The following is an 18,082-nucleotide window of genomic DNA, read 5'->3' as shown; positions in this document are numbered from 1 at the left end:
GAGCCAGCCCCGGGCCACCCGCAGCCCGCCCGCCGCTCACTTGTGGAACAGATGCGAGCACGGCAGCTTGCGCGCCTCCTTCATGGGCTCCCAGCAGATGGCGCAGTTGTCCTGGTTCTTCTCCACCTCCTCCTTGCTGGCCATCGGGTAGCTGCAACGCGAAAACGCGAAAATGTACGCTTGTCGACGTCGTCGCTACCGACCGCGCCCGCGATCGCGACCGACGTCGACGACGGGAATTCATGTGAATCTACTCTGTTGCAGCCGGCGCGAAACCCCCGGCGTCCGTTCCTAAACGTTTCACTTTTCCCTAAGATATTGATTGATCGATGACACTTTGCAACGTAAGGTTCGATAGGAAATTTCCAACATGACGACCGGTGGTGAGCACATAAGTTTCTAATGAAATAAATGCAGTTTCGCGTTAAAAAACGACCTGTTCACAGAACACACAAACCAATGCGATAAACAATGATAGATAACGAGCCTATTACCTAATCTGACCGCGAGAACACAAATCGTCACATCGAGTGACGCACGAACCACCAAACGTGCCATTGCACTCTGCGCAGGCTGTTTATTATTATTATCATCTGTCACAATATTCTTTTCAATTAATTATGTTTCCAGCTGTACAGGCTTTATAGGTCCGCTAACAACGAAAACTCTTATTCGACGGTTTTGGAAAGTTGCTTATTCAAATTCAAGTTTGTACTTATCCACGACATCAGTGTATAACCTACCTTTATCTTTATAATAATTCACTGTTGCATTTGCTACCTCTCGCTTCCTATATTTCACAACCACGACTATATACTACAACTTTGTATTCAGTGTATATGAAATTGAAATAATGAAATAGAAATTCCGAAAAGCTTTACAAGCAACTTGTTCGTTTACAAAACAAAAACAAACTAAGAAAATAACAATGTAACAACAACCGCGTCACGAGATAACCTTACGGCCTTAACGAAACGCGCTACCAGTTTGTTCACGGATTGGTGGGCTTCAGAACTAAATTTTGTATTCGTATCCATTCACACAAAATAGGTGCACCAAAATGTCCGTCCTCGTCGCCGAGGATGAAAAGCCCTCGAATTCTTTCACGCAGATACTCTCCTGCAATACGCCTTCCTGGTGGAAGTGTCCCGAATTGTTCCGAGCCGAAATCGGCACCCACGGCCGTAACGAAGACTCCGTGGTCGTTTGGTCGTCCTTGCTTCGCCCCTCGGCTTAATTTTAATTCAATATTATGAAACATATTATACGTTGTTCAGCTAATCAATCAGACTTATATCAAATACTTATTTGACGTCACAAGGTCGTACGATAAATACCGCAAATATTATAATTATGGTGCAATAATGTGACGTACAACAAATTGAGGTGCTTATTTCCAACGGGGAAGTTACGATATCTTATTTGTTGGTCATGTCGTGGTAGGCAAAATCAAAGGCCAGCTGTCACTTATTAACAATAATAATTCAGTTTTATGTCTGTGACACGTCGCTTCCAGCATAAATGCAGAAAGCGGTTCTGCTCGATAAGACACGTATCGTTCGCCGGTTCTTGAAGCTGAGCCTTTGATCCCGATCGACTGTGCCCCTGCCAGGGCAAACCATCTCTCTCAGATCTTGCCTTACATAAACAGTGTAGCTAGCCGTCGAGAGAGACAGGATACTAGCCCCGTGTTAAGCTCACCTGGCCTTCAATCTCTCAGAATAGTCCTGAATAAAAACAAATCAGCTGTTGGCGCATGGCGTTAAGTAGCAAATGGTTTTCTTCAAAATAAAATATATAATTATTATTATAAATATAATTACCGTAATGTGTGAGTGCGCATGCGAGTTCAATGTCATGTCAAATGTTACTTCTAATGATCCGATGTAAAAGCGTTGTTTCGCTCTAGCGACGTGTCACGCGCGCTCGCCGGCAGAAGCAATAACGAACCGCCGCGATTAACACCGGTCTATTGGCCTAAGTGATATTTAATCTCAATGTTATTTGTTTACTCAATGGCATCGTCTGATCTTGTGGTTCTGAACTCATTGTTTTGTCGTTAATTCAATTGCTATATTATTTGTTATAATATAATGGTTATTAATTTGAACACAGTACTGCTAGACTACTTTACTTTAGTTACTTCCATACTATAATGTCCTACGGGAGTCTCATGTGAGGTAAAGCGGCAAACATACAAACCATATTTGTATTGCGAAAATGAGACATTCGTAGCGTTTAGGTTCTCGGGTTTCTCTCAGAGAAGTTTAAGGAGACCCTGCAGGCTTAGCACGAGCCTTTAGACTAAAGTTACCTCTTCTTCGAACTGTCAATTTTAAGCCTGTTGGTATCATATACATACATGCACAATACATTTGCTCAAATATGTTGTATGTGCGTAAAAATGTACATAATTTCATTAAGAAAGAAGATATCCATAATATCAACCTTAGAGCTAAGTCCAAACTCATGGTTCCACGATTTCGTTTAACCAAGGTAAACGACTCTTTTATGGGGAAGCATATACGTTTTTACAATAACATTCCGGAGCATATATTAAGATTATCATTTTCTAAGTTTAAAACCTACTTTAAAAATATTTTAATTCAAAGTCATATTACAAAATTGAAGACTACGTGTTCGATAAAGATCTATGGAAAGACGACACGGCTCAGAATGAATCTACACAAATTTCATTCAAGGGTATTCCATAGCATTGAAGTTTATTTGAAAAGAGCAAGAGTTTCTTGCTCGTTCTTCTCGGGGAAGTCAGCCTAGTGAACGAGGAGTAGCTTTCAAAGTGAGGTTTTCAAATGTAAATTTATTTTACCTATGGAATAAATGATTATTTGACTTTGTTGACGCGTGGCTTACTCGGTGTTCAAAACAGCTGGCTGTTAAATTTCGAGCGTCATTAATTTGTATAACAAGACTAATTTAATTATGTGAATCGGGAGCTCAATACCATGTTCTTTTTCATAAAATGTGCACGTTTTTGGTATCTGACTGCCGTTGCTATATTGCTTTTGTTGAAGTCCCATAACCCACTGGTACTCGTATATCTGTCCTTAGAGACTGACTACATTTGGAAAGTGAATGAAAAACGATATACACATCTTATTACATTTGTTTTCTGTTCTGTTCGACGACTGAATAGCATACGATTGCTTGTTTTTTGTCAAATAAAAATTACTCTGTTTTTCTCTTTTTGAAAAAACAGTTTTATTACACTTTTTGTTACAGTGTTTATGTATTTTTGCCTTCATCGAATAAATTATTTTCTATTTTATTATATAATTATTCTAATTTCATCACATTAGTATCGAGGTACGACATGGCATTCGCCACCCCCCGCCCCCGTGTACTCTTTGCGTAGTAGTAGGTAAACTTAACAGAATAAGCGATAACAAGCGACAGATTTCATCCACTGAAGCAGGTTAACCAACGTTAATTGTACCGTTTATTTTAAAATCATGACCACCTCCTCAATGCCCGAAACCGACGTTTCCGTTAGTCGGCTCACGCGAGTGAAATTATTTACAAGAGACGGTTTCAAAGCGTACTTTATATTTTTAGTTTTCAATAGCATTTTTGTATTGTTTAACATTGATTGTTATTTTCGTTTACTAACGGTATCGTACGGACCTAAGCTAAATAAAGTGATTTATTCAGATTTTTATTTTAGATTCCGTCGAAACGAGCGCGGGGCTCGAAAGGCTCGGGGTACGCACTTCTGGCTCATGTGGTTGGCGAGCTGCGTGTAGAGGCGGTGGTTTCGCAGGCGCAGGTGCAGGCGGTGCAGCAGGTGGCGCAGCTGCAGCAGCAGCACCAGCGCCGGCAGCGACACCGCCGCGCGCGTCCACACCACCTGCCCGCCCACCACCAGCGTCTCCACCACCAGCGCCACGCTCTGCAACAGCACAGGGGACGAGTCCAGGAGCCCAGTTTCTCCCCGACTCGCGGAAGGCGCCGCAACGACGCTTCGAGTAATACATTATGGTGAGTGATAACGTCATGTAAATTAACGGCGCGGTCGTGCTCTGGCGCCGACTCGCCATGAAGGCATAATGTACGCTGAAATTTACACGGTTTACAAATCAATAAGGAAAAGAAGAACCGAACTATATTCGGCAAGCAGCAGACGCACACCGCTGACGTATTGGAGCATCTGTAAGGTGTCAACCTTTGTTGTTAGATTGATTGAAAGTTGGCCGAAAAGAACTCACGTCGAAGAAGAGGTGCGTGTAGTAGGCGAGCGGGCTCGCGGCGTCGGCGCGCTGCAGCTGCAGGGCGTACCGCGCCGCCACGTGCAGCGACACCACCAGCACTAACACGCACTGCGCAAACATGACCAATATATTTTTCAAGTGTCAAGCTGTCGGTTCGACACCTGTAGCGGCATCTGCCTGTAACTTTAATTTCCAAGTTCACACTAACAGTGAAGGCAATTAGTCAGGAGAACAGTGTCGAAAAACGTGTAAAGTCCCCAACCCGCATGGGGCCAGTGTGGCGGATTACGGCGTAAACCCTCTCTGAGAGGATTCTTTGACGGTCTGGCTAACGGCTGTAGCAAAGCGCGACGGAAGGCGTACCTCGGCGGCCATGAAGGCGAAGGTGTCCTTCCCCTGCGGCAGGCCGAGCGCGGAGGCGAGCGCCAGCAGCGCGCCGGCGCCCGCCAGCACCAGCGCCAGCAGAGCCACCAGCCGCACGTGCGCCCACCGCGCGGACACCGGCGACGACGACAGCTGCACATATCGTATCCTCAACTAATGTCAATAAGTCATTGGACCACGACAAGATCGATAACCTAGTTGTAAATTTCAATTTATACGTACATATTATTCAAACAGCCACTATACAACTACAACAAACCTCCCCTTCATTCACAGACAGCCACTATAAAATTGTTTACTTTTTTACCTACAACTAAATTTGCATATACCTCACTCCGTGCGTGTCTACGTCTATATCGTCAACTTGATTGATCAAAATCAGAAAATATGAACTTCCATTATTTTTTCCCTTCATTTACAATAAATTCACCTAATTTAGTAAACAACGCGTGGCGACCTGTGTACTATACCAATACAGGCATTTTATGCCTATGTCGAGTAGGTATGACATCTATCTCTCACAAACATCAAGTTCAATATTAAGCTCTCATGTAAGTCAATCTTTTATTTAGTATCTACGTAATTAAACTTGTACATTTAGATAAAATAAATAAATTATTATGATATTATTATGGCTATTATAGTATTTTAATTGTAACAATTATAACGGACTTTGGGTCTCTGAACTTACACTGACTTAATTTGTTTGCCTAGTTTGGATTTACTTCATTATTCAAAGAAGTGGCGTACAATATTGTAAACCTTTTTTTGTCGAAGATATGGACATTTGTTGGCACATTTCGATTTTAACGAACGGGGAACGTTAAATGTTATTTTAAAGGATATATGTATTCTGTTAACTTAAGATGTTTTGCAGTAGATGGTACAACAAGTGCATAAAACGCGTTATTTTACCCGAGACGAGTATATCCACCCGAGCCGCAAATTAAACAGCAATATTACAAATAAACGATTATTTAATTAAAACTGAATGTATAATTACAACAATTAGACATATTTAATGTGATGGTTTTTTATTGTATGCACTAGAGCATAGAATCAATTTTATGCAGCCTACACCCAGCATAAATACGAACTTTAATGGTCGTATTCCAAAACTCTACTCTATGCTCAAGTCAGGATTGCAATGGAAACACAAGCACTGGAAATACGACCCTAATGTCTGGGACTTGAGTATGTTTTCGAGTGCTTTAAACCATACTCAAATCCTGACTTGAGCATTGAGTAGAGTTCTAGAATACGACCCTTAGAGCATGAGAAGTGAAACTACTTACATATTCAAAACGATCTTTGCACAACTGCGCGAATAGATGTAGGAATCCAACGAGGGTGAACCAAGAGCACCAGAGAAGCACCTCGTCCATGTACTGCACGTTGATGACGCCGAACACGAAGATGAACTTGTAGAATACGTAGTTCCAGAACTTGTCTTTGACGCGTTGCGCCTCCGACACGCGCAGCGCGCCGAATACAGTGCGCACTACCACGAACCCGAGGATCGCCAGCGCGCAGTAAGCTGTGTTTATTAGGGTCTGTAACAAAGGACACATACGTTCCGTACATATTGAAGTTTCAAGTACATCAATCAACACAAAATCACACAGGTGAAAACTGAAAATCAGCAATGCTGAGTCTTTCATCGTTTACTCCACATCACTCAACTGCTTTTCTGTTTGTTTTTTAAGTATTGTGTTTCTTATGTTTTGTGGAGTAACAAATCCCTTTTTATTTTTTTATTTTATTTTTATTTAAATAGATACGTCATGGCGACCTCCCAAATTTAATGACGAACTAAGGTCCGAGACATAGGAGATCGGACAGCGGCGCTCAAATCTGGACAGGACATCATTATCGTGAGGCGTGCGTGAAGTCTAGTGCAACATCATGGTGGATGGCACACTATGACTACGGGAGACCTATACCCAGCAGTGAGTGAAGGTGATGATTGTAGCTTTCAGCTTTCTCAGGTTGTGCTTAGATGAAAATAGTTTACTGTGGTAAGTGACAGTACAAAAGGAGAAAAATAAAACAATCGCCCTTTCGGAATGTGGGTAATAGACTAATACTAATAGTGCATCTTTGGGTTATATCCTCGATGGGTGCATTGTATAACTACTCTACTAAACGTTACATAACGTAATAAGCCGACATTCATATCCAGAAACAATGATGAGTTGACATAGAAAGCAGCCTGAAGTACGCTACTAAAATTTTAGGTATGTAGGCATCTGTTCCCTCGCGTTTTTTAAACTATTATACGTACTTAGCCGATTCGAACGTAAAGCATGTCGTTGGAATTGACAGATGGATGATACGTCACACACAGGCTTGATGATTGTGAAAAATGTATTATCATGACGCGTGTGGCGTGTGCCGCGCCGGCACGAATGTGGGGTCCGAAAAGTAATAAACACTGAGTTTCATTATCGAATTCGCTTTTTGTACGAAAATATCTTCAGCTTCTTACTATTACTATAGACAAAAAACTACGATCAACCCATAGGCGTCCCGCTGTTAAGCATGGGTCTCATCTAAATAACGGTTTTATTTTTATTATTATAATTCGGGGTCCGAAATAACCAAGATATTTTTTTTATATTCGATACTACTGTACAATACGATGAATACTAGCAAAACTAAATATATGACTTTCTCATACAATATCTCGTCACAACCTCCTAAGAATGCTTTCTCAATAGCAGCTCACCATTGTACAAGCCCTCGAACTCATGTAAGCCTCTGTGCTTGCCCAACACCGGACAGCACAAGCAACATTAAATATTTAGGTGTCATAATTGAGCAACATCTTAATTTCAAACACCATATTGTAGCGCTTACTTCTAGAGATCGAAAATTGATATATATTTTAAAAAAATTAAGATGTGCAGCTAGCCGCGCCCTTATCAAATCAGTGTATTTGGCTCTCTGTCAATCATTGCTACATTACCGCATTACATCCTGGCGCGGTGCACATAAGACCACCCTGATAAACCTGGAAAGAGCTTCTTAAAGTCATCAACTTCCGTCCTTTCGATTATCCAACCCGCAAACTCTTAAACGAGTGCGATGTCCTCTCTGTTCGGCAACTGATTATTCGACAAATAATTTTGAAAAAGCATTCAATTACTCCATTTGATTCCGTTACTTGAACCAACCAAAGACGACTCGATACATTTTCGTCTCGTACACAACTCACAGCACACTCGCGATTCTTTTGCGTCCTTGGTTCATTTCTTTACCATAAATTAAATTCTACTTTGCATTATTTCGCAATTCATAAAATAGAATGTAAAAAGACCGTCAAATTCTGGCTTAAGAGTAAAACTTACAAGGAAACGGAGGACTTGCGGGAAGTTGTTTCACAATTAATTTTATTTAACCATTAATTTAGAACTACTAATTTTTTTATTGTTAAATATAGAACATCTCTTTTTAAGCTGTGAATGCTGTAATATTAAAGAATTTTCCCTTAAAGATGCTTAAAATACAGGTACCTACACATTTACTTAGTTTAGGCATCGCAAATTACATATTATTAGGTTGTAATATTAAAAATGTATGGCTTTACTATGAAGATTGCATAATTTAGGTTCCCTTTTTAATGCTTATTTTAATACTATAATAGCTTTATTTACATTTGTTTTACTTGTATTGTATTAGATTAAGCTATTGAAATAAATTTACCTTTATCTTTTATCTTATCTTTATACACATCCGATACTCGTCCGTGCTGATTCATATTGTTGTCTCTTTAATTTTTGTCTATAAGCGTCAAACGGAGAAAACTAAAAAACACGAAGAAAAATCTTTGGGCAAACGATTTGGTTTGTGACTTTTTTTAAATAGCCATTTGATACGTTTGGATACGTCTGGAATACAAACACATGTCACGACATTAACGGTACCTCCTTGTCGTTCCGATTAATTTTCGTGGTAATTATCAATGACAATTATCACTTCGAACCCTGTCATAATTCGAGTGCAACGACGCTCGCCCATTGCGGGCTACCGACGGCGACGCGCCGACGTCTAAGTCAATTATGGGAAATTTTATTGCTGTTAATTGACATGTTATATTCGTACTAACTCTATATGCAACACAAACAGCCCATCCTTTGCTAGCCTCATATTTGTTTACTAGAAAAAAAAGATCCGGGCTTTTGAAGTGAGAAGTACAGTTCTACAAGGATTATTTTATTTTAAGTATATTATGAAGAAAATAAGAAAGAAATAATGAAGAAAGTTAGAACTATATTCCTTATTTTAAACCAAATGACAAAAGAATTTATCATGAAAATTCCACTAAATACGAATTCAAAGTTTTTGTTCCATGACAATAATGTGATATATTTGAAAGTGATAACATAAATATATTGACTCCCACCGCTTACAAGACTATTTAGAACCCTAACCCAAACAAGAGAACTAAATTGTTTAAGAGAAAGTGAAAACATAATGTATTAGAACCACAATGGAAAATATTTATGACACGGCTCACAGGATCGAAGCCAAAAATTTTAATGCTAGAAAATTGTTTGCTAGGATATTCAGTGAACACAGCTTCTGCGAAACATGAAATAGCGTAATAGATAGTGATTACGAATTTGAAATCGCTACCAGATTTTCAGTATCCACAGCCTTTATGAATTAACTTCCAATATCAAGTCCGAGTTGTCTTATTATTCACCGCTTAACGAGTTTTTTTTATACTTTGACGCGTGTCAATTCATAGTACGTTCGTCCAAACTATTATTAAAAACTACTATTATTAAACAAAATTTGCTTGATACAAAGGCCTGTTCATTTAGACTTTGCGACAACGTATTATGGGATTTGCTGCACAATGAGTCGCATTCAAGTCAGCCATTGATGTAGCCGTCGCGTCAGTGGCGAAAGTATGTGCCGATATTGGCCGATATAGACATAGGTGCGCGGCAGATGCTACAATGCGCAATACATGAGCGCTGGTAGCCTAGTGGGCGAACAGTTCCTTTCAATTGCGAGGTGAACCGTTCGAATCTCTGTTGCGGCATACCTATGGTTTTAATTTCCAAGTTACGTACATTTGTGAATGCTTAGTAGCAACACCTCTCGCTAACAATGAAGAAAAATATCGCGATGAGATGAAGTCTGTAAATTTGTGTTTAAAGGACTCCCACACCCAGCAAAGCGACGTAATCGACTTACGACAAACCGATGAAAATTGTGTTAAGTGGATCCTTCGCTACTGTTTCATTCAATCATACACCACTATTATGCTCTGGCCACACAGAGGCGGCCGCGGAAGCGTTCGGGGCCGCCTCGGTGTGGCCTGGAGCATAAGTGTTCCCACAACTTTAATTATCCCAAGGAAAGCCCGTGACGTGGCCAAACTCGATAGAGCCGGTGAGCCCGGCAAAACTAGCGATTTGAGACTACCTTTCCATGACATACCACTAAGGCGCGTACACGTACGCTATATAAAGGTCAATAACAACTGACCAGGTACGTTCAGCTTGCCAATACAACAATTTTAACTAACCTTAAAAAAAATTGTAGAAACGTTTTGTTACTTTGCTATTTGAAGGTTAATAATCTAATAAAATTGTGAACGTCTTAGCCTAGTCTTGATTATTCAAATAACTTAGTACGTGGAGGTTTCAATACCAATGCCACATACATAATATCACTTCAGACGTGCAGTTGGGGTGTGTTTTGGATAATTTTCATTAAAAAATTAACTTCGTATAACGACGCAATGCAAAAGATTTTCCACGCAATCTTTTCCCGATCCACTAAGTGTTCAATATAATATACGAACGCAATAGACATAACTTTGTATAAAAAATACCATAGACACATCTAATACAAACCCTAACTCGTAAACTAGTTCAGCTGTACCAAACCGGCGAAGCAGGATTTGGTACCGGTACCAATGGAAAACCGATTTACTTAAAGGTACCAGTACTCAATGGCGGTTCCCACACTGCTTGCTACCGGTATAGAAAATACATGTATTATATTGGTATTGTCTGTTTCGATACCTGAATACCAGTACCAATGGAAAGTCGATATATTTACCTAAAGGTACCGGATTTTAAGCGCGGTTTGACAGTTTGCATTGTTCGGCTGCGGTCGTAAATCACGTTGATTGTTTAATTGCATTTAAATAATTGAATGCAGAACAGAAAAAAGAATGACACATTTATTATTACTAAATATTTTAATAAGTACCTGAATAATATGCAGTATACTAGTGTATACTGTTATTACAAGTCTACACAATACCGGATAATTGATAACGATATGTCAGTGAAACCATTTCTTGAAAATACAGGTGTAATTTATACCGCTAGTATTAAGATACTAGCGGTACCCTTATGACACATCTTAGGTGTTACGACACAAGGTACCGTAGTGAGCATAAGGGTATCGATTCCTGTAAATACAGGTGAAATTTATACCGATACTGTACCAAGTTTGGTGGCACCGGTTCCTGAAAATGTCCACATACCAAGACCTGCAGCAAAGTAAGCATTTTGTTGGAAATTTTAATACTTTTTATTTGTAGTTGTAGTATTTGTAGTTTCTTAGAGAACAACGAGAGCGTTTAATTTTATTTGGTATCGAATAAATCCAGGGGAAAATTCCATACTAATTAACGCCCGGGTATGAGGTATAGGTCGTTATTATACTACTAGTAGCCTCTGGGTACAGGTCAGCTAGAAGTCTAGGAGTTAGCATTGTATTGCGAAGAAGCGGGGTGGCTAAGCTAGTTTTTTAAAATCGTTTCTAAGCTCGAAAATCCGAAATTGGGTGAAGTGATTTCTTCTAAAGTTCAAATGCGTGCTGGTTATTGGAGAAGATCACATGTCCGACAGATCATCTAGTGTGCTCAGAGTCTTCAATTTCAATTACAAAGCAAAAAAGCGCGACTGCTAAGTCGTTTCATCATTAATATACCAATGAAAAGGTATTTAACGGTCGGTATTTCCTCGTTGCCCATACAAAACGCATCAAAGGAACACAACAATTAATCATAAATTACTTCGCATTTTAAAGGACTAAAAGAATAATTATTATTTTGTTATATGGGTCATTCTCAACATTGGTGTCAGAAAAATGAAAAACAGAAAATCTTTTTTATTCTTTTTAATTATCGTTGGTAAATATTATGAAAAATAGCGGTTTCGTTAGTTTCGAAGTAAAGTTTCTTTCAACAACTTACCCTTCAAAACCGGAACGCAATAATGCTCATATGACTGCTTCGCGGCATTATTTCCCACGATGAACTCTTTCACAAGGAAGTCTTGGTACTGTTACCTACTAAAACTAAATTCGCCAAAGAAATCTAAAAAGCGAAGAAGGAATGCATTTATCGAAAACAGCTGTTAGGTAGCACTGTAATATAAAGTTAGCTTCACCTTCCAATGTTTGGAAAACAAATTATCTTAGGACTGTAATGACGAAAGTGAAGACACTAAGCCTTATTTAACGATACGTTATGGAATTGCAAACGCCGTTTCAAGGCCGTTTAAAATATGGTGGTGGCTAATTTCACATGAAAAGATGGTCTGGTTGTGAATTAGTTTAAGAAAAAATGTACTTAATGATGCTTACGAGTGCCGAGTGTGAGAATTTATTGCCGTAAAAAGAATCACATAATCGTTCTGGGGCGGCCGCGAGACGTTGCCATCATAAAAATGGGAAAAAATCGGCTGCCCCAGAGCAAAACCAAGTAAGGGACAAAAACTTTGCAAATAATTTTGTAACCTAATGTTACTCACCAAATTACTGTGATAGCCATTTCTAAATCGTACAATTTACCAGAAAGAAGAATAGCGACATACCGTGTATTTTGTGACCGAGTATTTTTGACGAAGTGCATTAAAGAGACCTATCAATAATATCTGTGATTCATTATCAAAGCATCAAAAAAGCTAATTGAGTACAGTCTGTAGAAGCTGGGGTTATAAACTTGATATAGGTTATGTTTATAACATTGTCCTCTATTTCGCTTCAGATTTCGTTTATGCGTAGTAGCAGAAAACAACAAGTTTTTTGTTTGTTGCTAAAAATAATAAAGATTTTGCGGAATATTCATAAATCTGCCAAACTCTGCCACATTTAATATAACGTTAACATATTTTCTCGCAATGAAAATTAATAAAAATTAAATCTGCCACAAATGGTCACACTGTTCTCAATCTCAAAGTGACATTGGAAGTGGCGGGTTTTTAAAGTTACGAGTACAGTTTTTACAGACATAATTTTTATTTTAAGTACATTATGAAGAAAAAACGAAGAAAGAAATAGTGATGGAGAAAGTTAGAAATATATTCCTTATTTGAAACCAAATTACACAAGACTTTATCCTGAAAAATACCACTAATTACGAATTCAAAGTTTTTGTTCAAAGTGATAGAAGATAATATGATTTAAGTGAAAGTAAAACATAAATATTGACTCCCGCCGCTTAAAAGACTATTTCAAAAACCCAAATAAGTGAACTAAGTTATTTAAGAGAAGGTGAAAACATAATGTATAAGAATTAGAATTATAATGGAGAAATATTACTGAGGATCCCGATAATTTAACGTAGACATGGCTCAAAGGACTTGTATCCAAGCCAAACTATTAATAAAAAACAAACAAAGTGACATTGGCAAGAGGCCTCTTGTCAAAACGTTCCTTTGCTAACTTTCGTATGTCTCTGTGAAAGTCACAAAACAAGCCACTAATAAAGAAGAAGAAGATTCGTATGTCTCATTTAAATATTGTGTAAACATTTTTGTCACATAGTGTTTTATTTTTTACTTTGTCATTATTGTTTAATTGATTATTTGGTTAGGTATTTTATAGCTTTAATGTTTTAGGTAGGTAAACATTCAATCATGCTTAAAATGAAACTTAAAACAAGAACGTTACCTAGTTTAGTTACCTGAATTGATTAATTGCGTTGTGTTCTTGCATCTATTCTAAAACACATCATTTTTCTAATGTAAGTGCATTTGACCTCCATCTCACCTGATGGAAAGTGACGATGAGGTCGACGATGGAGCATGCACACCTAGATAATGCCTATTCACACTCGCCTTGAAAAGGTCCAAGTTATAATATAATAACTGCCTCCGTGGCCGAACGGTTACCATGCCGGACTGCCACGCAGAGGTCCCAGGTTCGATTCCCGGGCCGGGAGAAATATTTGTATGACCTACATTTATTTCTCTCGTGAGTTTGGGTGTAATGTGTGGTTGTCTATGTGTGTGTCCATGGCACCCGCGACATAGGGTTTCCCTAGTGCGGGGCTATGTTGGTTGTGAGCGTTATTATTATTATTATTATTATTATAACGTTCAGGGAACAAGTCTGCAGGCAGGGAATTCCACTCCATAGTTCGCCATATAAATGTGGAAGCGCAACGCTTCGTGCGAATCTTTGGAATATCCACAACATAGGGGTGGAAGCCAAGCCTACGCCTAGTCCCCCGATGATGGAAAGGGGAAGGCGGAATTAAATCGTGTAATTGCATCGCACACTCTCCGTGATATATTCTGTAAAATACCGAGAAGCAGGCAACCTTACGGCGGTGTTCAAGGATCTGCAGCTTCGCCTCTACTAATTCCGAGTCACCTATAAGCCTCTTGCCACGCTTGTCAATTGAATCAAAGTATTTGAGACTTGCTAGGTTTTAAAGTGGTGCAAGCGCCTTACTAGATATTTGAATTGGCAAATGATGCGCGGGAGATGTGACGCGGCGAGGGACTTCAAGCAAACTATTACAAAACAATTAATATTATATACGGAGTGGAAAAAAATCAAAGAGACATGAAGGGGAAACATAATTTTACCTATTAACAATAAACTATAAACACTGTTTTATTTTTCTTAACGCGAATACACAGATTAGTTGAAAAGTTTGTCTGAGCCGGGAATCGAATTCAAAAATTCCAAAAGAAATACTCACTACTATTTTATTGTACTAATCTATAGAATCAATGATAAGAATAAAATCTCTCCAATAAACATTAACTCGTAAAATAAAGCGCGAGTCGGCCGCGCGTTTCAGTGTGGCAGGGTTCATATAAACTCGTTCATACATAACAAAAAATCCCGCAACCGGAACGCTTCCGCGACCGCGTCTGTGTGGCCTGAGCTTAAAAACTCGAATACTAATGATCAATATAGGCCATTTCATGGTACAGTTTAGTGGGTGACCAACTTTAGATGGCACAGTTAAAGACAGAGGTCTCCTTGTCGTGAGGCTGCCGCGCGTTAATCACAATCAATTTTAATAATAATAATAACTCGTGTTAGTGGCCTTTTGCAGTTCCCTCAGCCGTACCTTGGCGTTACGATAATTCAATTCGATTTTTATCTAGAAGAAGTTTAACTGCCTCATTGGCCGAACGGTTACCACGACTGCCACGCAGAGGTCCCAGATTCGAGTCCCGGGCCGGGAGAAATATTTGTATGGCCTACATTTATTTATTTCTCTCGTGAGTTTGGGTGTAATTTATGGTTGTCTATGTGTGTGTCCATGGCACTCGCGACACGGGGTTTCCCTAGTGCGGGGCTATGTTGAGTGTGTGCGTTATTATTATTATTATAAATTGTTACGATCAGTGCCGGCTTCAGCAATAGCCGTGTTATTCAACGGCACACTTTGTCTGTGTCACTATTATTTTTTAATTTTTTTTTTTTTTTTAAATAACGCACACACTCAACATATTATATACATCTTGGCATCTATTATATGCACAAGTATACGTAACCGCTTCATATCGGGTAAGACCATTATATACTAAATCTATGGGTGAGACCGTTTGACCGTTGACCTGCTCGTAATTACCATAAAAAGACAAGAAAAACATGTGCCTCTCTAAAATACCCGCATTTGCCAATTGTCCTTTGTAAATGTTATATTAGAACTTATACTTTACTTGACGACGTGCTAGTAAAGTAAATGAACAAGTATCTTGATATGAGCCGATTTAAGGCACCTAACCAAATATTGAAACGGCTCGTACTGAAGTGCCCGTCATCTAGTAGACACGGACACGGTTGCAAATTAGTATATGTATTGGCTTCAAAATGTCTACTTTAAAAGCACACAACCTAAGTAAAGGAGTTGAATAAATTGTGTAAATACTGAATAATAGGTAAATCCAAAAAATACGTAAACATCAATTTAAATACAAATTTTACTGAATATAATGGCGAGGTAGCGCGATAGCACCGGGGCTAACTCCGCACTTTTTGTTCTCTGTCCGCACTGCGAGTTGGCACAAGCGTCTGATAACATTGTTTTACGTAACACGCTATTTCTATTATTATCTCCAACGCTTTGAAGGTCCACTAAAACAAAATACAACGGACAGATGGACGACGGCGCTATGGATCCTCTAATTACGAATTGGCCATCCAGTGAGAAGTACCGGGTTCCATATACAAACAGTTTAAAGCCAGTTTTGGTTTGGGCGTTATCACTTAACAGCGGATTGCTGTAAATGGGTAAATATTTTTTTCATAAATGTATTCATCCACTCGTAAATTGAGCAAAGAAAGCTTTCTTCCTGTGTTCATATACCACACGAACTTGGCGGAGTCAGAGGTCACTGTTCAAAGTTTATTTTGCTTAAAACTTTCGCATTTGGCTGACATCCAACCATTACGTAAGTGGCGAAACTCAAGCTTCGCTCGGTTTCTCTTTGCTGCGAAAGTATCAAAATCTTTTTATCTGCTATATTATGATGATTTCATTATATTGGAACTGCAGTAAGTGGGTGCAAAGCGGCAGCGGCGATGCATTATAATAACACTTTCTATTGAGCAAGTTAAACAGGTAGTTATGAAACTTAGAAAGTCAATTAGTACTGTTGATCAAGGGTCCTTTTTATTGAATATAAAGTGTTAACTGATTTTGAGATCATCTTTTACATAAACTTGATATATTAGTTACAGATTCGGAAATCCGTAACTGTGCTCCAAGTAATCCAAAAGCAATTATTTCAAAGGCAAATTAAAAGACGCCAGTTAGTAAGAGTAAGAAAGAGAACGTGAAGATTCCATGAGTAACAAAGTATAGGGGTTGCTCTTTGTAAATAAACAAAGAGAGAACTTTGCAAGAGCTATAATATAAGAGCGATAATATAAAATATGATCTAAATATTTCGAAGAGGAGAAGAAAAAGACATTGTGGTGGACAAGTACCTAAAGTAAGTGCAACATTTGCAAACAGACAATTCTGCAAACGATCGGCCCATTTGTACAATTTAAATCATAAGGAATTAGAAATATACGCCAAAAGTTATAGAGATGCAAAAAAGTTACATCAAAATCTCTCACTCACTCTTGCAGTGTTCGCAAGACGAAATACGCATATTGCTGAATATGTTTGTTCTGTTCCGTTGTTCCTGTGCACGAGTTCTTTGTGTTGTATGTGTTATGTCTATATGTCTGTGGCTATATCTATTCATAACTTGAAATTGTTTATCATAGACCACATACATACTTATCTTTCTTCCGTGTTGTTTATTGTGTATCAGATTCTGTTTACCTACTTTTTGTTTTATTTAATGTATATTTAGGGGACTATGGGTTTATTTATAAGTTAATTTTAAAATATGTATTTTTTATATGGGTGTAACTGTTTGTCCCTCAATAAATAAGAAAAAAAAATAAGAAAAAAAAATGGCTACAGTCGAATCGTATGAGGAAACCGAAGATCTATTAGAACACTTGCTTTAAAAACACTACTTTCCTCATCTGTGGCAACAGGTTAACACACATACACACACGCATACATACATACACACACTCACACTCACTCACTCACACATACATACATACATACACACACTCACTCGCACATACATACATACATACTCACACTCACTCACACACACACATGCACGCGCACGCACACACATGCACGCGCGCACACAAACACATACGTTTTAAGATTCAAATTAAATTTTAAATTAGAAGTTAAGAAAATTGAAAATTGTTAAAAAAACATTGTTGGTTTTGTTTTTGTCGATGTTTGGAAATGTAAAAATAAACACTACATTAAGTATACGTTAAAATTTGTTAAATATGCATTTATAGCTATGGAAGAGCGGTGCCTCCTGACACAGGCTTGATAAGCTTAATAGGAGGTACCATCCACAGTTAATGTAAAGTTAATTGTACTGAAATAAACATTTATTATTATTATAAGAGCTCAATGGGTTAAAGTCAAATAATCATTTATTCCATAAGTAAAATTTTTGCCCACATGAGAATCCCGTAGGACTTTTCAATTGTTTATTGCATATCACATTACAAATTTAAGATGGAACATTAATTGATGGTATACATGTGACGCCCTGCAAGGGCGCAGCAACATCTGAGGGCTAAATTCATAAATCACACTATTTAATTATATGAAATTATTACATTACAATATAATATCATAACATTACATT

General features: G+C 38.4%; 1 protein-coding gene across 1 annotated transcript in view; it reads right to left on the bottom strand.

The window, feature by feature from the left end:
• Nucleotides 1-18,082, bottom strand: part of LOC113230789 (E3 ubiquitin-protein ligase AMFR-like) — a 32,516-nt gene that overhangs the window by 5,617 nt on the left and 8,817 nt on the right. Inside the window, exons 2-6 of the mRNA XM_026464878.1 lie at nucleotides 5,909-6,166; nucleotides 4,593-4,745; nucleotides 4,227-4,337; nucleotides 3,732-3,910; nucleotides 41-151 (exon numbers count right to left, since the gene is read on the bottom strand). Of these exons, the coding sequence (XP_026320663.1) occupies nucleotides 41-151; nucleotides 3,732-3,910; nucleotides 4,227-4,337; nucleotides 4,593-4,745; nucleotides 5,909-6,166 (812 nt within the window). The remainder of the gene's footprint in view (nucleotides 1-40; nucleotides 152-3,731; nucleotides 3,911-4,226; nucleotides 4,338-4,592; nucleotides 4,746-5,908; nucleotides 6,167-18,082) is intronic.

The sequence above is a fragment of the Hyposmocoma kahamanoa genome, unplaced genomic scaffold (assembly GCF_003589595.1).
Source record: "Hyposmocoma kahamanoa isolate Upper Pololo Valley unplaced genomic scaffold, ASM358959v1 64, whole genome shotgun sequence".
Lineage (NCBI taxonomy): Eukaryota > Metazoa > Arthropoda > Insecta > Lepidoptera > Cosmopterigidae > Hyposmocoma > Hyposmocoma kahamanoa.
The sequence above is the reverse complement of the archived record's forward strand: the minus strand, read 5'-3'. Positions and strand labels throughout refer to the sequence as shown.